General features: G+C 40.6%; 1 protein-coding gene and 1 long non-coding RNA gene across 5 annotated transcripts in view; both read right to left on the reverse strand.

Annotated features, from left to right (window-relative positions):
• The window catches only part of MYZAP (myocardial zonula adherens protein), a 59,174-nt gene that overhangs the window by 5,883 nt on the left and 29,227 nt on the right, over positions 1–24,064 (reverse strand). For 3 of the 4 annotated variants that reach the window (XM_064668231.1, XM_064668230.1, XM_064668229.1), the window contains 5 exons: positions 22,466–22,551; positions 19,878–19,983; positions 9,285–9,368; positions 8,725–8,825; positions 4,960–7,567 (listed from right to left, as the gene is read on the reverse strand). In XM_064668231.1, the coding sequence (XP_064524301.1) occupies positions 7,465–7,567; positions 8,725–8,825; positions 9,285–9,368; positions 19,878–19,983; positions 22,466–22,551 (480 nt within the window). In that variant the 3' untranslated portion in view covers positions 4,960–7,464. Of the gene's footprint in view, positions 1–4,959; positions 7,568–8,724; positions 8,826–9,284; positions 9,369–19,877; positions 19,984–22,465; positions 22,552–24,064 lie in introns of those variants that run through there. The other variant, XM_064668232.1, reaches the window with a different exon arrangement.
• On the reverse strand, positions 1,223–4,207 carry LOC135420588 (uncharacterized). Its single transcript, XR_010433612.1, has 2 exons — positions 3,975–4,207; positions 1,223–1,912 (listed from the first exon to the last, which is right to left on the reverse strand). It is a non-coding gene; the product is annotated as an uncharacterized LOC135420588 (long non-coding RNA).

Raw genomic sequence — 24,064 nt, forward strand, 5'->3', positions numbered from 1 at the left:
TTCTGAAAATGTTAAGATGCAAACACCCGCAGCCCAACCGTGTGTTTTCACTGAGTGAATCACAAAATTACAGAATGCTTTGCGTTGGAAGGGACTTTAAAGATCATCCAGTCCTACCCCCTGCCATGGGCAGGAACACCTTCCACTATCCCCAGGTTGCTCCAGGCCCGTCCAACCCAGCCTTGAACATCTCCAGGGGTGGGGCAGCCACAGCTTCCCTGGGCAACCTGTGCCAGGGCCTCATCACCCTCATAGGGAAGAATTTTTTCCTAATATCTAATCTAAACCTACTCTTTTTCAGTGTGAAGCCATTCCCCCTTGTTATGTCACTCCATCCCCTTGTAAATAGTCTTGTCTCATCTTTCGTGCAAGCTCCCTTCATAAACCGGAAAGGCGCAATTATGTCACCCCGAAGCCTCTTTTCCAGGCGGAGCAACGCCAGTTCCCTCAGCCTTCCCTCACAGCACAGCTGCTCCCTCCCTCTGCCCGCGGGGCCACAGGGGCACGCACTCCCTGTATTCCCGGCAGCCGGAGCGCCGGCCGGTCCGTGCGGCCTCTCCGGTCCCCGCAGGACGGAGCGGCTCGTCCTCTGCTGCCTGCCCCGCCCGCCCTCACCTGTCCGCCAGCAGCCGCTCCTGCCGCCGCAGCATGTCCCGGAGCTCGGGCAGCGCCCGCCCGCGCAGCCCCGGACCCGCCGCCATCGGCGCCCGCCCGGCAGCGACATGGGCGCCGCCATCTTGCCGGAAGCGACGGCACGGCGGCAGGGCCCGCCTTGCTCGGAACGCGAAGGCCGACACGGCCTCCCAAGGGGGGACCAGGGACGGGGTTGAGCGGTGTGGAGAATGGGAACAACAGCTGAGGAAATGTGTTTTATTTCCTAGCGAATATGGCAGCTGTAATACTTGCGGAGAAGCAGCTGAAAGGCTGTTTATTTGTTTGGGACCAATTTGACATCTTTTAGCAATGTTTTTTGGCAGTAATTCTGCTTCTTACCCCTCAGAATGCCTTCAGGATTCTGATTTTTCCCCCTCCCCAACACCGATCTGGTATCTTTCTATCATAAGTTTTTTGACATCTTTTTACTGCGGGAATCAATAAAGTCTGAAAATATTTTTTTTCTGCAGAAACAAATTATTATGGAAATTTCTGGTATTGTTTTTGGCCAATATATATGACTTTAAAATCCAGGGATTTCATCTTTCCTTGCCCGTGTTGTGCTACATTTATTAGACATTATTTTAAATTTTTATTACTTTCCCTTTTGAAATATGAACCTTAGAATGGATATGTTCCAGACACATTTTTTAAAGTGAATAATTAGCACAGTTTTACCACAGTATTTGAAGGGTCACACGTGCCTGACGTGGTGCTCGTCCCGTACCAGTGCGGGCAGGTCCGGCTGCATGAGGCTCATCGCACGTCCCGGAGTCACGGAGTCCTCACTGCACAAACGCAGCATCCCAGAAACAATTCCAGGTCAGCCTGGGTGTGACAGGCTGTGCAGAGCAGAGGCAGGATTTGTCCCTGAGCTCAGCATTCTTGGTGAACTCAAAAAGCTGCGAAGGCTGAAATGTCTCCCCTGTTGATGTTTCCATGGGTGAGAGCTGTGCTGTTTCCATGTGTCTGAGCAGCCCTTAGCAGAACGACAATTCATGTTAAGGGCTCAAGGTTTACTTTTCAGAGGTCTGTTAAAGCGTTTACATGGCCTTTATTTTTTAACTTGTTCATGTATGATAGAGAGACCAAACACAGAAGCTCAGATTGTGGCATAACATTAACTCCAGACCTTCCGAACTGGCACCAGCGTCCTTAGGAAGCCACTCCATCCATAGCAGTGAGGTCACGGTGAGTGGGGGCTCCCAGGTGGCTGCTAGCAGCTTTTTTAAGTTGATCCCACTGGAGGTTTCTCAACCTGAGCAATAGAGAACAGGCACATTTCTCAGAGGCTGTTAAGAGGGTTGTTTTACAAGCCGGACGAAGGCAGGCCCAGCCCGGAGGGGCTGCAGGAGGAAGCACTCCGAAATGTCCGCCTGCCCTTTGTTTGCGCAGCTGGACGGCCCAGGGAAAGGCTGAGGGCCGGGGGAAAATGAGATTAATCAAGTAGGCAGCTACCCATGGAAAAAACACCACAACCAGGGTGAGAAAAGCTGCTCGGTGACGAGTTGAAGAGATCATTTCACTGCCTGTTACTCACAACCTGGATCATCTCCTGTGGAAAATCCCTCGGGGAATTTTGCCTGAAAGTTCAGGGAAGAGGAAATCACTGAGTTTTTCACACCAGGAGATCCCCTGCTGTTAAAGGACACAAATCCTTTGAATTGCTGCTTCTGTAATGCAGGGTTAAGTTATGCTATCTATTGAACATTTCTTGCAGAAGGAACGCTTGATCCTGCTTTTTTAGCCTTTCTCCTCTGGAGATAGGAGAAAGTGGGAAGGCTGAGCATGGAAATCACTTCTGCCCACAGGAAAGTGGAAGTCTAGAAGGAACAATCTCATTAGACCACTGCTCTGCACTCACAAGATGTTCAGCTGCTTTATGACATGTACAGGAAAGTAATGCCAGTATTTACAATGGGTTTCAGCTTATGTGCTAAACTGCATAAACATAGGAAAAAATAGAGCAAAAACTGACTAAAGTGCTGGAAATCACAACTGATCCTTCTGTACCTCACATAGAATACCATTCACCAAATCTGTATTGGTTCAAAGTCATTGCAAAGGAATACTGCTCATCTTTACAGCTAGGGAGTTTAAATTTTGAAACACTGTTTACAGTTCCAAAATGATGAACAAATAGCTGAAATTTGGAAGGTGCAGAAACAAATATATTCTTGTGTATAAAGAGGTGGGCAGCATCTAAATACACCGTAATTGAGATGGTATCAATTTAGGAACAAATTTGAAGAAGAAAAAATGGATTTATGCTTTTGCAGTCAAGGAGCAGAAGTATGGGGCACTTGTGGGACTGAGGAAAATTATCCTTAGGCATTGCTGCCCCTGGGGTGAAATACAGGTGTGCAGGAAAATCCTCACTGCTCCCACTCTGAACATGAGTAATCACATCCTACAGCAAGTTTGGTTTTAGGAATTTACTCTTTCTCCTACTGGGAGACTGACAGACTGTCATTATTTGCAGTGCACAGTCATGTTTTTATGGTTTCCCTCAGAGTGTTCTTGGCATGTTAGATTAGAGGATTTATTTTGTATCACTTAAAATATTTGATCAGCATTTAGGTGAGCTAAATATGTAACAAAACTGGGGGGTTAATATTTTTTACATAGTAGGCTTTCCTACATTTCCTAAGTCAGGACATTATCTTGAGCCGTTACTAGTTTTTGGTGAGTTGTTTTCTGTCGCTAGATATCTAGAGTTAAATATAATTTATTCTGCAATAGCATGGCTGGAATTGCTAGGCAATTCAGTATTATTTCTACAAGAAAAGTTCAACTTTATAGAATGTTACTTCTTTTCATTAGGAAAAGAGGCAAAAGAGACTTTAGAACATAGATTTTGGGGGAGGGGGGGCATTACTTTTATGGTTTCTCTGCTCCTAGGTGGAAATATTAAGAGGCAGGAGGAAACAAGCCCCACAGACAAAATAAACTACCCCCAAAATAGCAGGAAAAAATGGTGTACTTGGAATTTAATTATCTTTTATTTCATTTAGGAAAAAAGCCCCTTTTTATCAGCATGATTCACCTTCATAGTAATTCATTTTCTTTAAAAAAACCCCAAATCCCTCCCTTAACATTATTTCTCTAGAAAAAGCCCCAAGCAATTTAAAAGCAGATCTATATATACTGACAGCTATCAACATACTGGTTTACATATGGGAAGCCACTGTCAGATCATTGTAGTGCCCACACACCACATGCCTTTACAGAATATTGTAACCTCACAAACCTTCACTTCTGCCTGTTTTCTCTTTAAACCATCAGGTAGGTCCCTTTTTCTTTTGAAAACGTTCACATACCTTGAGTAGTAGATGGCTGCTATCACCTTGTTTTCTTGTGTTCCTTCCATGTTGTAGTGTTTGAGGTAGGGCTGGAATGGCCTTAACTCAGGTCTCTTAAGCACATTTCTTCTTTTACACATGCAAATAGCCCCAGGTGCTGAACGGGAATGAAATAAAATGTAAGTGGAATGAAACTCTCAGCAGGTACATCTGCTGAGCAAGATTTCCTGTGCAGAATTACAGGCTTAACGCAGACTGAACTTCTCATCTGTCCATGTCTAAAAGTCTTCAGATGTCAAAACAAGTATTTAAAGCTCTCTGAAAAGTATCCAACTCCTACAGTTCCATGTTGTAGGTTTAGCACCGAGCACTGCTGATCTCCACAGGACTTTATGAGGTCCTGTTGGCAATCTGTACTGAATGCACATACCAAGGGAAGCACTACTTGAGCAAAAAACTTCACATTCTTCATCTGAGCACTGCAAACCTGCAACACTGTGACTGTAATGTTTGCATGACCTCTTATTTAATTGACATGCAGATTGCTTTATTGTGACAGTCTTAAAAAACAAATCTCTATTTCAGTGAGTGGATATCAACTGTAAATAAAGATGGGCCACAGCCATCCCACCCTCATCCTGCTGAAGCCTCATCCCAATGTATTCAGGTGTTTTCTGCAGGATCTGAAGCTGCTGGGTTGGGGTTTTTTTCACAAGAGCTGTGCTGCCCAGTTCTTGTTTATCCTGTGCAAGTCAATAGTTCTTTATTTCATGAAAGAATTCATCTACTTTTGTTACTTGGCTTTGAGAAGGCGTCTGTAGCCAGGGAGTGCCTTCCTGTTCTCAAGAGCCCATCTGCCAAAGGCAACACCGACAGGAACATCGGGGCTCCAGAGGAGCCGCTTTGCATCCACACGTGTTTTGAACAAACAAAGTTGTGCAGAATAACAGTTGGCAATGTTTTAAGGCAGGTTTCTTTCTAAATGACCATTGACACAACAGAATAGCAAGTTTAAATACAGTATTTATTGCAATTTATCCTTTTCAGGTCCTACATACAGGATGTATTAAAAGCATACAACGTAATGCATTATTTATACAGCAGATATGAAAACTGTATCCCAAAATACTTTCCAGAGTATCTGGAATAAATCACAAAAGAATACTTATCATGGTACAAATGCAGTCATACAATTGACTTACATTTAGTGCACTTTCTGGGACCTTTCTATATGGCTTTTATTGCTGTTTACAGAAATTTTACTAGTTTCTAAAATTATAGTACTAATTAACCCAATCTCAAATCAACAAAATTTATACAGAAGTGTTACAGTCTTTTCAGTCAGATTTGTTATTATCTATGCTAATTTACATTGCTACTGATTTGACTAGAAAGCTCTATATTTTCATGTAACACAATCATATAAATATGGTTCCTCTCCTGTTCTTCAGTTACCAAATTTAGACCAGTAGTCCAATGAAATGATAGTCACCCAGTTCACTGTTCTTAAAGTACATCATAGGCTTCAGTCCTTATTTGGTTTAGAAAAAAATACCATATGTCATCAAACAGTCAAGACAGAATTTACACAGAAAACTTTTACAGTAAGAACTTAAGGCCTTGCTGCAGTCTTGGTAAAGTCTCGAGTAGTTTATCATAATTTTGCAAGTCTCAGAATTAAAATAGCTTGTACTATTTTCAGAGGAGATCCTCTATCAAAACAGAATGAACTTCCTTTTGAAGTCTGTGTCAAAACAGCATTTTGATACATATCCTGTCCTCTCCTACCATTCACTGAGCACCTCACAGTTGTCAGGTTCTGCTTTCTGAATTCTGGTCAAAACCAGAAGGATAAAGGATTTTCACTTATTTAATCTTGTTATTCTCTTTTACAACAACATGCATTTCCTTTTATCTAAAAATATCACCTTCATCCATTTACCTTCAGTTTGAAGGTAACTTTTACAAACCCTGGTTCAGAATCAAATTCCTGAAATATAGGGGGACTATTTGGGCACAAAAATGCTAAAAAGACATTATGTAACAACCTAAAGCTCCATCCCTAGTGAACATTAATATACCAGTTGGGATTAGTTTTTAATGTCTTCCGCTTCCAAAACAGACACTGTCCAAATATTTGCTGTTATCAGCCACTAGATGGAGATACGATTCCACAGGCACAAATCTTATCCCTGACATTGCAGTTGAGTCACTACTCATCATCTTGTGGGTTCAGTATGAGGTCAATATTATTATTTTAAATACAACTTTAGTAAGTGTACTTGATTTGAATAGATAAGGACTGCATTTAAGAACTTGCATTAGCCTGGAGATAAAAGCAATCCCTTTGTGAAGCCCTGTGGCAAGGTCAGTACCTCCCGGGACTGGCTGAATGCAAGAACAATATTGACCATATAGAAAACAAAAGTTGTTTGTTTTCTGTAGTTACTGTATTTAAAAAAAAAAATCCTTCATTCATGTTAACAGAACTACAATAAAATATTCATAATTCAAGTTCACTGAGACTGGGAGATCAAAACAAGATGTAAAGAAATCCCCTATATATTTAAATGAGTTCAGTACTAGATGCAGTCATTCCTGCTGCTACATGAAGCCAAGGATAAGATTTTAAGTGCTTTGGGAAAAAAAAAATACTCAAACCCCAAAATCCTGATTCAGGATTGCTGTTGTTGTAGGAATTGCAGGGACTGCTGCAGGTTGCAATAGGCAAAATTCTGTTTAATGAAAACTGCTTCCTCTAATAGAAAAGTAAATAAATAAGGTGTCAGGGGTTTTCCAACACAATTACTATTGAATGTACCACCAATGGCCACTCTGTCCCATGACTGAGGAAGTGCAAACCACTGCCTCAGTCCAACAAAGCAAATTCCATTATAATCTGCTCTATCAGTTACTATTTCGAGCAACAACCACAACATTCACCTTCATGTGTGGAGGGAATTGTTTGGAACAGCCCAGTTGCGTCTCTCCCTCCCAGCAGAGTGCTGGGTACAAGGGAGCTGCCCCCAGGTGAAGAGAGCCCTCGACTCTGCCAGGTCTGACAGGTGTGATCTGCCCTCCCAGTTTGTAGGGGCACATGGGGAGCTTCCACACTAATGCCCTCTGCCAGCATCACTTCAGGTCATACTGACAACACAACAGATTAGAGCTTCATCACACAGACAGAATTATGATACAGTTGAAGAAAACAAAAACTGTACAGCTGTACAACTCCTTCCCTGCAGGCATCTGAAATGACACACTGCACTGGGCAGCTTCTGAAGAAGCAACATTTGCTGCTTCACTTACCCCGCTCCTTCCATATCCCCCTCACAGGCAACGCCAGTAGTAACTTCAGAGACAAAGTTACTAAAAAGCTGCTTTCAGGATAAATTTAGCAAGACTCCATGCTGCTGTTCTTCTCTATGAATTGATAACAATTTATCTAATCAAGCTGCAAAGGCGCAAGGGATCTGCTCCTATTTAGAAAGCACAGTGACCTGACTGCTCAAGATGTGCTGTTCTTTGTGCTGAATTCCAGCACTCTCTTGAACGGGGTGTACGTCCTCACCGGCCTCTGGCTCTCAGGAGATCTGTTCTCAGGACTTGGACTGTTGAGGAGACAAGAAAAACCTTAGAGATTTAATGTCAGAGTATCAGACAGCTGGGCTCAAAATGCCATGGCAATGAACTTGTGCCCTGTTTGGATACTGACAGGCTAAAATTAATTAGTGTATTTGATATGTTCCATATTTCTATAATGCCACAAAGAATATTTGATAAAAACTGTGGCACATACTGGCATGTTGACATGCAGGTATTTGCTGGAGCTCATAGTGGAATGTCCAGCAGTAAAGTTACTAGAAATAAGGAACCCCCAACAAAAAACCACAGCAATATAGTGTTTAAGAAGACAATTAAATGATCCTGCAACAAAAAAGACAGCAATATTACATTTAAGAATAAAAGGATTCTGCGACAAAAAAGACAGCAATGTTACATTTAAGAATAAAAGGATTCTGCAACAAAAAAGACAGCAATGTTACATTTAAGAAGATAATTAATTGTGAAAAGTAATCCCATGAAATTTAAACTGTACAGAGGTACATTTTCACAGACAGAAACCTTAAAAATAGAAAAAATGTCCGATAAGTAGGGGCTGTGCTTACATATAGAGAGGCCACAGAGAAGACCACAAAGGTAGGTCTTTGTTGACACCCTGAGTGAAAAACACTGTTTTAAGGTTTCAAAACACATGCCATTAAATTATGCTTTAGGCCAAACCCTGAAATGAGTACATTTTCAAATTATCAAGGGAATTTTACTTTGCTTGCCGATTTCATGTCAGCTTGCTGATTCCATGTGGTGATTTACACTCCTCCAATTAAATGATTCAACTTGCAGGGCAGTTAAGAACAGGTTTACTTGTTGGTACTTCAAGCAACATGCAGTGGTCCTGCTTAGCTTAGTATTTTGTTTTCTGCTTGGCCCTTCCCTGTGGTGACTTTGAGGTGAAGATTCAAGTGCGAGGCCAGGGCCGTGTTCCCAGGGCTCAGTGCAACCCTGAGCAGTGCCCGGGGCAGAGAAGGGGAGGGGAAGGAAAGGCACAATTCCTGATCTTTCCAAAGCCAGGCTGCAGAGCCACTGGCCACCACAGAGCAGAAACAACATTCTGGTGCAGAAGTGGGAACGTTTGGGTTTACTAATACAGCACCAATAAGGGATATTATGGGGAATTTTCCTACGAGCAAGCCAGAAAAACAAATACCTGTATGGAAGGTCACATTCTACACCAGTATCTCTGGTTTCTATATTGGTCTTTGGTTGGTTTTCCATTAAGTAGTCCAGTTTATCTTGTAATTCTTTATTCTGGAAAACAGTAATTTTCATCCCAAGTTTATTTTATTTAAATTATGTTATGGAAACAAGGAAATAAAATTGCTCATTGCCTTCACCCCACAAGAAATAATGTAAAAGTATTGACTGAAAAAATAAAGGAATCCTTAATTCTGGAAAAAAATATAAATTAAACCAACAATTTTATTCAGAAGCTTCTGGTTTAAGTCATTAGAATACCATTATAAAATTTTAAGTTAAGAAACTTAGCATGAATATTGAGAATTTATTACATGCATTCCTCATGTGACTGGTGTCATAAGTTTAATTTTCATTTGAAAATACAAATACATATACATCAAATGTAAATGTAAATATATAAATATGCAAGTAAATATGTAAATATGCATGCAGATAACACCGGATGACATTGGTTCGAATTTTATTTGGTTTCATAAAATAATCACAATAACATAAAAGGTAATGCCTTACCTCACATTCTAAGAAAGAGATTTTTTCTAAAAGCTGTACTATAAATAATTCCTTTTCTTTTACTTTCTTCCTTAGCATTTCAATCTATGAAGAAAAATGAAGCAAAGACATTTACTTTGATTGGGATGTAAAGAGAAGGAGAAAGACCTAAATACCACAGGAATAAATGTTTAATTTTATTGCTCAGCAAGAACCAAATACCTCTAAATATTCACAAACTGCTTTAATTTGTGGATTAGCTATCAAATTCAGTGGACTTTTACTAAAGTGAATTAATTCCATAGAACAGTTAAATTGAAATAAAGGAAAGCTCAGAATACATTCATTTTTCCTGGCAGTCATTATACTACACTGATATGCAAGAAAGACCACTTTTAAATACTTGGGTCAAATTTTCTAGGCACTCTCCCCAGTCACTTGTTAACTAAAACCTATCCTAAAACCTATGTTGTGAACAAACATTAACATCCCCTTCAAAAACACCACTGTAAAACGTTTTCAGTATGTGTGCAACGTGATTAGTAGAAATATTCCCCTCTTGCTAAAGGAGAAAGATAATACTCAAGGTACAGTAATGAAAACCACAGCACAGTATTATCACCCTCCCAAAAATATACTAGATGTTATAAAACACTGAAACTAAAACACACAGAACTATGAAAAATATGAAGCAAAACAAATGCATAAATAAAACAAAAAAACGGGCAGATATAACATCAACTGAAATTTAATTTAGTCTCCATGACTTCAGTTACCACATCTCATTGACACAATGATCAGTTTTTATTTGGAAGAGCTAAAATGCAAACTGCATACAGTGTTTTCAGCTGAACAGTTACAGAATACAGGAGTGCTGTCATCATCCATCTTCCTCAAAATCAGGTATTTCCCTTCTTTCTCTTTTAGTTTAAAGTGCATGTAAAACTACCCATGTCATCTGAAGCTAAGATCATTTCAGTTTGCAACTCACAGAAACACAAAGCTTGTGGCATTTTCACAAAATCTTAGAACATATCTTGATTTTCATATTTAATTACAACTTTGTTTATTAGCATGACTAAATGAGGTCAGCTACGTCTTCGCTGGTTCAATAGCTTCAGTCCTGCTAACAAATTCCACTTCAGAAAGATAAACTGTTCTTTTAGGACTTTCAAGTGGATCTTCTCTATTAATATTCTGTTCTCCTACCATGCACAGAAGGATATAATATTCATACCACTAATCAGTGCAGCACAAAGAAACCCGAAGCCAAGCACAGCTGTGTTATCAGGGGAGGGGTTTGCCCTGACACACAGCAATTCTTGTTATTGAAAGGAATCAACCCCATCAGCTGCTTGGTCTGGTTTTTACATCAAACACAAAATATTTCTGCTTCCAAAGAAGTGATCAAATTATCTGTCATCCGAAAGCAAGACCAAACTCTTGTGTTTCATAGCCATTTACCTTAAGTTATATTCACTCTATGGCACAAAGGTTCTAAGACATGAAATAAACTGTGACCCCAACCATTATGTTTACCAGTAGGTACAAACAGAGTTTGTGTAAGTAAAAATTAAATTTCTATTTGTTTCTTCTTCACATTGGCTATGAAGAACACAAACTCCCTAAGGTATTTGAACTACAACAGTCTAAAGGCAAAAATGAGCACAGACACCTTAAAATCTAACAGAGAATACAAAGAGGAACACCTTGACAAACAGCTTCCTCCCCTTCCCAAACACAAAACTGAACTCCAAAAAGACATTTTGTAGTTTGGTGAGAGTGCCCCAAGGACCAGCAGACTGACCCATCCACAGCAGCACTCCCTGCCTCACTGGGACATGTTTACACAGTACACAGAACCCATTAAATCAATCTCTTAGTCCCTCTGAAGAATTACACCAGATTTTTAAAATATGCTTTCCCTTCTGCAGACAATATGGTCCTGTGCCATCACATGCTCCAAGTCCCAGTCCAGCAGCAAACCAGGATGGTGTGGTTGGACCATGCAGATGACAGAATGAGCAGGCTGGCAATCGTGTCACTTAGAGAACACCTTTGGGTGGATCTTTAGAACGCTGGGAACTCACAGGCACACAGACAGAATACATTCCAGGAGAAATAAATTCAGCAGTGGGTAAAAGGAGAGGCTGTTTCAGCACAGTCCTGCTCCCCAGATGCAGCAGAGCACCCTGTGAGGCCACTGCTGAAGGAAAGCACGGCCAGGATGGAGCACGAATGCTGCACCTCCAGACATGTGGCCAAATAGTTGTCTCAGCAGCTACTGCAGTCCAAGGGCTGAAACAAGTGGCCTGACACAGATGACACATCCCATCAGAGTAATTTACTATATAAAAAAAGTTTATTTACTGAATAAGGACTTGAGTACACATCATCTTACACCATTAGCACCAGACCAGGAGTGAACCTGATTTGATTAACCCTTGAGGGGATCTGTCACAGAAAACCAGGGAAAATATGAATAACTTTAAGGAATTATATTATTACTCTATTAAATAAAAAAAGTCCAAAGTCCAAAAATCCAAGACTTGAGAGTATCTTTGCTTCAAGGAGCAGCCCAAAGCAAGAGAACAACTAGCAGGTGACAGAGCAATAGATTTTGACTTCGGGTTGAATGTAAGGTAAGGAGGAGGAAAGGAGAAGTAAGATAAGTCAAACCCAATACTGAACTCCAGGCCTGAGTGGTGGCCAGAATAGTCTGGTCAGAATAGTCAGAAACAAATCAGTTCAAGCCAAAGACTCTCAAATTCCATGGACTGACTCAGGTATCCAACTCATTTCTGGACTGACTCCAGGATAAAATTATCACCAAGATGTTCCTGTGTTTTCTTTGGTCAATACCCAAGGCCTATACTCCACCTCATCCTTGCTGTGTGTGCAGACTTTAGCATTCCAGCTCGCTGCCAACTCAGCAACTTGCTCCCAAATCTGCCTTTTGCACAACTCCCCTCTCAGATTTCTTCATGATTTTCCTCAGCACTATTCAGGGTACATCCTTCAGGCTCTCTCCTCCAGCCTTGTCTAGAAGTGCCCAAACAGACTTACCCTAGCACTTAACTCTTGACCTGACTTGCATCATTAGGACTCCACACTACTACCAGTATTTCCATAAACTTCATGCCCACATTAGCAGTCAAACACAACTGGCAACCTACTTAGAAATATCATTTGCATTAATGACCCACTCATTCCTTTCAAAACAGCTCTGCTAACAGTAGAACTGTGACTTTAGCAACCCTGGGCCACAGAGTCACCCTTTTCCCTACCACTTCATTCTCTCTTAACCTCCCCCACCCCACTGCATTCATTGCTCCTGCCTATTCCAAAACTGGGAAGGGAAAAGCTACAGGGCCCAAGCTACAGTTTGTAATTTATCAGGTCTGTGAGTGAGTTGAGGGGCATCATGTGCTCTTAGGCCATCCCAGGGACTGGGCAGCATTGCCACAGTGCCATAACAGCCAGGAGGGATGAACCCCCTGGCTCAGGCAGTCACAGGGGCTGCTCAGGAGCTCAACCTTTCTGCCACCCCATCGCCATCCCTGGCATTTCACTGTGGGGCACAGGAAGGGCACCTGATCTCTCCCCATCCTGGCACGGTCCATGAAGTTCCCTGCAGATTGTGCTGGGTGTGCAGCTTGCATTTCACATACCCACTGCAATTTCTGATGACCTGAATCAGCACGTAAGGCCCCACATGCAATGTGAATCATCCTGAAATTATCCATTGGCTCAGGACTGACATGGTCTTGCACTTCTTTTCAAGCTCTCTCCTGCTTGTTTCCATCCTGTTGCTGTTACCAGCTCTGTGGTTTTGCCTCCTTCTGAAACCTTGAGATCCTTTCTCTCAAACTCCCTCAGTCTCCAGACTGCCACCTTATCTTGTGGTAACTCCCAGAAAATTCAATTCTTGTCCATCCCATCACCAAAGATCTATTTCTTTCTCACTAATGCACCTTACAGAGCCTCCAAATACCAAACACTTGTCGTGGTACTTGAATGGGATGTGTAAATTCTTTCTAGGAAGAGCTGCACTTCCTTGTCTTGCACCACAGAGCAACTAAACTTTGTTTCACTAAGACAGAAAGTGAGATATAAGAGTCAACACCATTAAACCAATCTCATGGATAGAACACCTAGGAACAGTCAAGAGGAGAATTGAAAGACCTAAAAGAAAGAGTCCTTAAAGAAATGCTGGAGATGTGAGTAGTGGTATTAGAAGGGAAAGTCAACAGAATTACAAAGCTATTAAAGCAGAAGGAAAGAGCATCTTAAGAGTAAATTAAAATTATGTCCAATTGCAGAGTTTATATAAAGAAAGCCTGAAATAGAAAACTTTATTTTATTCTGTGTACTGGGACACGGATATGGAGGCTTAAAATATACAGTGATCTACTGGATTGGAACAGATCCAGCTATAAGGTAAACTCAGTCAACATTTACAACTTGATATTATCATCCATTAGTTTAAAATATTTATCAGAACATGACAGTTTTAACATACTTAAGTATGATGTATTATTCAAGTATATTGTATTTTCCTTATTCATCTCCTATTAATGGATTGGGTATCTGTAACACTGATACAGAGACATGAACAAACTGGTCATAAATATGACTGAACACAGGACAAACACGATACACAGCATGCACAAAACAAGACAGACAAGACATTGCAACATCAGCCTGAACTCTCAGAGGTAATTCCTGTACAAGGAGAACAGGATTTTCCTCAGTCCAATATTTCACTGGACCTTAAGTGATATTTATCAGAGGCTAGACAAGAGTGTTGAAATTTTTTCAGGGAACAATAATACAGTAAATAGGGATAAGCACCTTCGCCTTTTAATCCTCCCTAAATCACTTGAGCAACCCATCAATACCTTCTGTATTTTGAAACTCACATTGTATTTAATGAAAAAGTAACAACTGATTGATTTGAGCTAATGCACCAACTTACAGACCTTCCTAAACCAACGAGCTGCAAGAACACATCAGGCCAGACTTTGATGCACATGTATTGCCAAAGCAGGCCCGTGGGCTGAGATGCCCTGATGAGTTACAGACATTGGCTCCCTGTCTGCAGTCCAACCACCTCCTGAAGAGCTACCTCAGTAATGGGCAAGTTTTCTAATTAAGGACTTGGCCAGGCAATTCCCAGCTGAAAGGGCTGATGTTATGCATGTATAAACACTCTCACCAACACCAGCAGTGACTCTACTCCTGCCAATAGATAAGCAATGTACTGCTTGCTCAAGTCCACTGAGGGATGCCAAACACTTGAACTGGGGAGAGGGGGAGCAGGGGGCAACTTTTTTGTGTTCTATCCTTTATCTTCTTCCTCCAAGCTCCAAGGTGGGTTTCTCTTTCTACATTTCTCATTTGTGTTTTTGTTGGTGTTTTGTTTTTATGGTAGGTACTATACAATGCAGATTTTGGTTAATACAAATTCGGCATCTGTCTGTTGCTGGTGATTCCATCTTCTCACTGTATCCTTCTGTGCAGCTTCCTTTACTTGACCTTGAAACTCTTCTTCCATATTAAAACAGGGAAGTTTTCCTATATATCTGGAGATGGAGTATCTTGACACAGATGTTTTGAGATGGTTAAGTCTTTGGTGGAAAAATTTCTTCTTTATTCCCCACTTGTGCAATATAAAGTATCTTCTGTATTTGGGACATCATTTGCTCATTAGTACTTTGTCCTTTCATGCAAGTATCTTCCACAACAGAACAGGAGACAGCTTCTCCCTGGTGTTTGGTCACCATTTATTATCCAACGAATCTGAGACTAAAGCTGGAGAACAGCTCATGGGCCATGACCTAGAGACAGTTTAATTCAGTAGTTAGGGGGATTTCATGTGAAATCTGAGTTCTGTAGATAATTTCTTGTCATGAAATCAAATATCCTTTTCTCTTCAGACCCCTTCAGAACAGCTTCCTATATGTGCATCGACCCACTCACCTTGCTTACAAAATGTTAATGCTTATTTCCTTCCCTCTTCTGCTTCTCAGCAATGAAACCCTATTACATATAAAATAAGCTTATTGTGCAATGAAACTGCAATCCACTTCAATGGCAATTGCACACATCTCAAAACTAAAGTTCTCTTCATTCTCTCCAGGCTTGAAACTGAGATCAAGCCACAAAATAATTTTGCTGCTGATCTAAAATCACTGTTCTGCATTTCATATATCTTACACTAAACTCGCATTTCCTACACTGGCTCAGGATGAAGTGGTTGACTGTATCAAATAGATACTTAAAAGACAGCTTTCACACCTCTCACAGAACAAGAGCAATTTCAACCCTGAAAGAAACAATGTGGTAGCAGCTTTCCATGGCCTCTCATGGCACCTCTGTGCCTCCACCTGCCTGCCCAATTCTGTCTCTTCAGGGGAAACTTCTTAGCAGAAGGGTCTGAAGTTTGTGTGCCTCCATGTTTGACCTAAGAGTCTCCTGCAGATTCTTCATCTCAAACTGTCTTTGAAAATCTCTCTCTGCCCAGGCACACTTTAAGATAACTACAAAGGCAAGGGCTAAAAAACCCTGAGCTTTGGGTGACCCACTGTGGCCATCTGTCTCTTCTCACACTTTCTTTTAAAGCCTGCAATGTACAAACAGTATGAGGAAAAGGCTGGGTTTCTAAACACCTGCCAAATGCAGGTCCTGCACTTTCAACTGCCAGCACTTCATTTAAAATGTACTACACTAAGCTGTGAACAAACAGATTTATTTAACAAACAAGTTCAACACAGGGATAAATCTGTCAGCCTTAAATCATCTGCAATACCTCTCTAATGAGAACATGAGGCTTTAAGACTATGCAGACTATGACTTTCTGCTCAGCTGGTGCACTTAATGGGCTGCAGTCTTGGCTCTCACAGCAGACAATCCCTACAAGGCTGAAAAATGGATATGAATCAGACCTAACACACAGAGATGCTGAAAGTACCAACACCAGCACACTTCCATTTTATTTCTTCCATTTATTTTTCTTCTGAAAGTTCCTTCCTGTGCTACTATTTAATTTATGACTGGTTGGACTAGATCAAGTTGAAGAATGTTCTATTAATGCCTAAGATAGAAGGATTCATTTTCAGGAAAAAAAAAAATTAGAAGCAAATGATGTCTTTGCCAAGGAGTATATGCACATTGAGTTGTGATTTTCCTTCTCTGCCTGGGCTCAATTCCCTAGATCACATGGCCACTGCATTCAGTACCAACAAGATGGGACCTATGAAGAGGAAGGTGTTAAATGCTCTTTCCCTCCACGGCCTCCTACATTTGGTGCTCCTCTGCCAGCATCCCCTTTCCTGCACGCCTAAGTTAGGATTGACCACCATCTCCTAACACATTTCAAATGCCATCAGAACAGCACTGGAGGTGTTGAAACAGCCTAGTGCATCACAGAACTCCACTCTAAAACTTCTCTTTCACTTCCTCCTGACTGCTTGCAGCTCTTTTCAAGAATGCCCTGTTTCTGTCGCTTGCAAGTGATCCATCATCTTTCCCTAAAAGGCCCGAAGAACAATCTATTTTGTGATTTTTTTCAGCCAGGAGATTCATTTCAGTACTTGTTCAATTCTGACAGCTCTCCATATCAGTTTGAAGCAGTATATCTTGTTTGTTTAGCACCCCTTTGCAGTGATGTTCATCTCTCCAATTTGTCTAAATTGGAGATGGCAACAGCACAAACCCGTGATTTACACTGAAAGAATAAACCCATTATTTGTATTTCAGATTTGTGTCCAACGATACTAAGATAAATACAAACAAAGCTCATCCTGTAGTCAAGCAAGCACAGGCTTGGCCATCTTTCTCACCCAGTAGTTCATGCAGTAGCTTGTTCATGTTTCAGCTTCTAACAAAAGCACTGCCAATAATTTTGCCTATTTCCTTTCTTTACACTTCTCTCCTGAGTTTCCCAGGTCAGCCTGTTCTTGGTCTACTCTCATACCACAGAGCAGCTCAGCATTTCAGAGAGCAAGATTTCTCACTGCTTTGATCATTCTTTCTCAATTATTTAAACACAAGTTATCAATCATTATAATACCCTCATAAATCCTAAGATGGCATGTTATTTTACAGATACGAAGCATGAAAGTATTGCAATAATGAGTAACACAACAGGGTTTTGTGACAGCTTTCTAGGTATTCTTCCCCATTACATTTTGCAATCAGTTTAGTGTAGAGGGGGTATGTGCTTAAATATAGCCTGATGTACATGTTTTCTGGGACTTAAATAGTAGTGCAATCTTCCCTATTTACTCTAGAAAGTATTTTTAGTGCTGCTACTCACTAGTTTTTAACTTAGAACAGGCTCTTCAGATAGCATTCCTTTTCAGTATTTTTGTTGAAGATTTCTCAGCTTCTATGACATAGTTAGCAAGTGTTGCTTAAAATACACCTAAACACTTATCAAATATTACATAGAAAAGAGCACAAAATCATGAAAAACACCACATGCTTGGATAGCTGAGGGCACTCACATCTGCAATGCCTTTTCTCTTTCCCCATGATGGACAGCTACTCTTCTCTACACTACTAAGGCTGCTAATTTTAGGGCCTCTAATTAGGAGTTCAGTTTAAAATAGTGCATGCCAACTGAATTGTGGGTATTCCCTCAAACACAGCACAAACACAAGCCACAAACAGAACAAAATTAAAAAACCAAACCACCAATTAATTAAATGCCTAATGTATTTGGTACCATCTGACCTGATCAAACTTCTGGTACAGGAGTCTTTAGCCAGCTCACTAGTGAAAACAGATGTAGCTACAGATGTTCATGCAGTTCTCAAGGAAACTGAATTAAAAGAAAAACTGAAACACACAAGGACTAAAGCAGATAGCAAAAAAATATTCCCTATGGCTACATGGCAGTCAAGAATTTACACAGAGGCTTAATTGGTTTTGAAAAGCAGGCAGACATCAATTAAAATTAGACATATTTGACAGGTCAGTAGTGACTTGGTCACCTAACACTGTCCTTGTTAAATGATAACCAGGCAATCTAGAAGGGCTTTCTGTGTATATGAAGGCACGAGCAGAGATACATTACAAGGAATCAGCAAGCTAAACTGACCCATTAAAGCTAATATTTGTGGAATCATAATCATTGCCTCAAGCTTTATACACGATTTTTTGCCAAAACATCCAACAGAGCTGGAAGGATTTGTTATACCAATGTAGCCCACTAGGGGTCAAGTTACATCCAGCAGTTTAAAAATATATTTAGTAATAAAGGGCAAAATTTAGGCCACCATCCTCCTATATCACTAGAATCATCTGGGTTGCCACATGTATCACAAAGTGACAAGTCCTTTAGAACTTTTCTTGAGAACAAACAGAAAAAAATCATAATGTGATGGCTGGTGCACAGAGATACAAAACAGATTAAATTATTGTTCCTATAATCCATTAATTAGATGGACTGAATTATTAGATTGGAGAAGTTTTCCTTAATAGAACACCATAGTATAAAGATTGTTAGTTCAGTTATAGACCAGCTATGATGCTTGAAAATAGTGACAGTGGCAAGCTGAGCTAAAAACAAAACCTCAAGACTTTATATGTCTGATATGACAGAAGAACTTTAATCCTTCTGTGTATCACACATCTGATCATGCAGCAGGGCTACATAAGAATCTTGCAGAACAAAACAGATATAAGTAAATATATATATAAATACCAACTTGACAAAAATGAAACAACCATGTCTAATCAGAAATCCTGTAACAGCACTTCATGAATGCAGAAAGAATGCCTTAGATTTGAGTGGTTTCCAAACATATGATTTTATGAATGTGAGATGTCCAAATACAAATAAAAGATTTTTAATGAAGGCCTGTCCTCTGTGGAATAGGAAGGCTTGTGTAATAGAACTCTTAGCCTGCCTTGTAAAGCTCCAATTTAAACTTAATTTACCTATTTCCACGTCATTCTTTCATCCATTTGGAGAAACAGAAATGTTTGCAATTAAAGCCTTCTGACTGTGAAACAGTTTCCTGACATATAGGTAGCCTGTAACTTGAAGCAGCTATCCAGCAAAATTCCACTTAAAATTTTACAGGAAATGATATCAGCTAAGATGGTGTCCTAAGACCAGGGTAAAAAAAGACCAGTGGTGAAAAACTGTGTTTGCAGGCCTATATCTGTGAGGAAACACATTGGGAAAACAGAAACAAATAAAAAAACCAAACAAACAAAACCCTCCAAAACCAAAAGAACAAACATTAAAGGTCAGGTTTTGCCTTTCACTTCTGTACAGGAAGGAGATCTTTAATGAGTAGTCAGCAGGTACCCTCTGAATGGTTCAAACTGAGTTGCAAGTTGGATGTTGCATTTCCTGAACTACCATAAAAAGTCCCAGAATTAGTGTCAGCCTAAAGATCACAGTTCACAACCTGCAGCCACTGGATTAAACTGCTTTCACCCCGTCTTTCTGCTTCACTCCCTCCAGAAGCTTAACTCATATTCCATTGTAACTAAGGTGCCATAAGGAAACTGCACACAGGACAGAGTTCCCTTTGGAACATTTACTAGAAGAATCAGTGCTCCCCAAATACTCAGAGTTGTTTTACTAGATCTCACCTCCTCGACCATATGCTTGACTTTCTTCTGTTGGCAGTGCACCATGTCATCCAGATGCTTGATTCGCTCTCTCAGGCTGGCTGCGACCTCCTCCAAGTGCTGGGACCTAGCAAAGCATGCAAGAGTCAAGCATTTAAGTGGGGAGCTGTGCAGCAGAAGCAAAACAAGAACAATCCCCATAATTCACCATAAATCAGGACAGGCGAGTCAAATTCCACCGACAGATGTCAATTTGTCCAAAGTACGTTTTAATGGTAATCTTAGTCCCAGTGCCTGTCCCCACCCAAGTTTACTCACCTTTGTCTTGCATACTGGCACTCTTACTCAGAGCCCCAAGTGCTGACAATTAAACAAGGTGACAAAACTCATCTCAAGGTGTGTTTTACCTTTAAGTGAAAGGCTTTTAGACAACTAGATCTTTATCATTAGAAAGACACATTTAGCCTGACTTAATACCACCTACAAACGTTTTGGAAATGTATACTGAATAAAAGCCAGGAAGCAGGTCTGCTTTCAAAGCTGTCTTACTGCAGGAAAGCCTTGAGTCAAGAATTTGGCAGAGCTGCCAACAGCAGCAGAATGTTAACTGGAGTGGTATTAACTCATCAACAGTCAGCAGGAATTGTGACTGTTTTTAAGTTTGTACATGACTCTTCAGATAGATCCTGCATTTCACTCTTTAACACAGAAATTGAACACCCACAGAATTCCTGCCCCAAGCTGGTTTGTCAGCTTGTCAGAAAAGTAGTTTTAGAATATGCAAAGAAACAGGAGTGAAGCTTTTTAATAAATTTTTGGCTCGCTGGCCATGGGAGACTCCATTTTTATCTGAATGTACAGTTCTTAAAATTCTTCAAAGAACACAATGACTTGCTTACAAAATAAACTTCTGTACTCTGAGGTTCAGGACTGGATAGAATCTGAGAAGTGGAGGAGGGGAATCAAAAACAAAAAGGCTTTTTTCATCTTGGTCTGTGCACAGCAGAAGAAACTGTTGAAGCTGCAAATAGAACTACCATTCTGAGACAAAGCAGCAGATGGCAAACTGTAAGACATGATTCCAGTGAATGACTGAATTGTATCCTGTTTCCCCCCAAAAGTCTCTACTAACAGTGAAGCACTCTACAGAAATTTAACTGCAGCACTTTGACAAGGACCCAAAAAATTCAAAAATTGCTGCAGCTTTTTCAGTTGTGAGTATTAAGGTCTCAACTGCAATTTGTGTTTTTGATTGGAATTTTAACACATATTTAGCCTCTCATTGAGAGATTCAGAATTTTAAGCATGGATAGCAATAGAGAAATGGAACAGACATCCATCCTCAGGTGGAGATCAAGTGTCTGCTCAGGTGCAAATAGGTAAAGAGAAGTTAAGAAGAGACTTCAGCATCACCTGAACATAGATTCATTGCTTGCATAGCATAGATTGCAACTGTGAGCTTGCTTGCATTGCACAAATTCCTGCCTCAGCATTGCCTTTACCCTTTCACTGCAGTGTAACTTTTCACGCTGAAAAGGATTCACTGAAGCAAGAAGAGTCTGTGTTATTCAGAGGTAAAGGAAGAAAGCAATTATCTTTCATCTCCATATTCTATGTTGCTGAACATCTGTTCACTTTAAATTATTATTTTAACAGGCTGCTGTGAAAAGCCATTCTTGCCCTGACACCAGAGAACCTGGTCACAGATCAACACAAGCACGCAGTGAGAGGCTCTCAGCAGGGACCTCCTTTTATGTTTATACTTCCTAAAGAACAGCAGGATGCCAAAAACCTTGAAACTGAATTTCTGGGTGCCACAGAACCATAAGTAGTAATCAAGTACAGTTATTCAGTCTCTGGTTTATCTTTACCCGCTCAAGCAGTGTCCTATAAACCTTTGAGTGGCAGATACAATTTTCACTCCAACTGCAGCTACTCTACTTCAGTGCTGGATAGAATTCTCTTGGAACTTGGCCTCTGACTTTGCTTGAAGCTTTCTTTTGCCTGGTCATGGTGCTCTGTCAGACTCAAAGAAGTAGTTATGGATGTCCATGCCACCTGTGGGCAGAATCATCAGACCTGCCCCTCCAAGACTCAAATCTATTTCCCCCTCTACCTCTTTTATACAAAAGAGACACCCCTGGCAGTTATATGCAAAACTCCTGCTCTCCCCAAGAGTTCATATTTACAAAGGGGATGTCCTACAGCTTAATACAGGATACAGAATGTCTTGTCATTTAATACTCTGTTGAGCAGTCCAGAAGGAGACCATGAAAGTATTCACAGTCAGGATCATACTGTGCTGAATTTGGGAATGCAGATTTAAGAAAAATGCAATCCACAAATATGCCACAGCTTGTTCTATCTACAATGTACTCTGCATATCTGCAAAAAACTTTTCAGGAAAGATGCATGAAGGTTTTGTTGCTTTGTTGCAAAAATTATTCATCTTGGTATTTTACATGTAAATAAACCTTTGTTGAGGTAAACAATCCCTATCAGACTCCAGTTTTTAAGTTAAAAAAAGTAAAACTGACGTCTTCAAAAACAACCCATCCCCTGAAGTTTCCTAGCAATATTACAAGTTCCACAGACAAGATATATCTCACCTTTCACTGTCGGAGTTGTTTTCGGATTTCGCTCCATGTATTTGTATTTCATTCAATTCAAGCTGCTTTTGCAGCTGCTGACGCTCCTAAACAAGAAATGTTATCCTTCAGTTCTCCATGTGTCAAAATGTAAAGGCTTCACAAAGCATATTTCATTGCAATTCAAAACATCATTTGTGAAATTAAAATAGAAACTGATTAACCAAAATTCATGCATTTCCTACAGCCAAGGAGCACAGAGTGCATAATAATAAAACCAAATTCCCAGCTATGCATGGAAATAAGATCAGAGTTTTCAATTTTCTATTTGAAGATGTATGGCTGTACTTGAAACTGAATTTTTTTAATAAAAAGATGAGTCATCAAAATCTTTAACTACATAAATGTCAAATTGTCCATGTTATCTCTCCAAAAAGATTTCTCAGTCCAAGGCTGAGATAAAAGGTGTTGCTGTATTTTCTTCCCCCAAAACACTCCTGATTATTTTTAAGTGCTCAGCAGCACAGTGCTTGTGAAGATCTATGAGGACTCGGGGACTGAGTCAAAACAAGTTAACAGAGAAGTAAATCTGTTATCCACTTTAATGGGAAGTTAAGAGGCATTCAGTCGTACTCAGCCAGATAAGAGCAAATTAAATAACTAATGTGAAGAAACTCATTGGTACTTGTGAACTACATTGCAATCCTTTATTCACTGTGTAACACTTACAAGTTGTAGGCTGAAGCCCAGATGAAGTTAATGGAGCCACTAAAGGGGGATATTAAACTGAATGATTTCTCACTGTAGTCACTAATTCTACCTACAGATTTGCAAGTATTAGACAAAGGGGGCTCAATGCACATTAGACTAACCAGTCAAGCCAACTGGCTTATAAAAACCTATCTCTCAGTAAAATACTGAGATTAAACATGTACTATACCGAAATAAAAATGGTGAAAAAGCCCACTTCATTTGTAAGAACAGAAGATTGCATTCACTCCACTGACTAAAATTCTCTCTGCTCCTGCATTTCAGATAGTGAGGCACAAATATTTAAAAGATAACGAGATGACTGCTACTGAATGAAATGAGAAATACCAAAGTACATCCAAGACCATTTCATGGTCACTGCAGCCAAGGCTGCCCTTGAGCTGCACATTCCCCACCAGCCCCTCCTTGTTGGAGAGAACAAGGTCCAGCACAGCACCTCTCCTCGTTGGCTCCTCTGTCACTCAGAGAAGGAAGTTACCAACACATTCCAAAGGAAGTTATCAACACATTCCAGGGACCTCAGTTGCTTATGCCCTGCTGCACTGTCCCTCCAGCAGCTGTCAGGGTGGCTGAAGATCCTCATGAGGACCAGGGCTTGTGAGAGACACTCCCATCTGTCTGTACACAGCCTCAGCTGTCTGTCTGTCTGTAGACAGCCTCATCCTTTCAGCCTCCCTGGCTGGGTGGTCTGTAACAGATCCCCACTATAATGTCACCTGTCCCTGCTCTCCCTTTGATCCTGATCCATAAGCTCTCAGTCAGCTCCTCATCCATCCCCAGGTGGAGCTCCATGCACTCCATGGACCTACCACAGCAACACTTGTAACTGATTTTGGATCATTTATGATT

The sequence above is a fragment of the Pseudopipra pipra genome, chromosome 12 (assembly GCF_036250125.1).
Source record: "Pseudopipra pipra isolate bDixPip1 chromosome 12, bDixPip1.hap1, whole genome shotgun sequence".
In the NCBI taxonomy this organism is placed as follows: domain Eukaryota; kingdom Metazoa; phylum Chordata; class Aves; order Passeriformes; family Pipridae; genus Pseudopipra; species Pseudopipra pipra.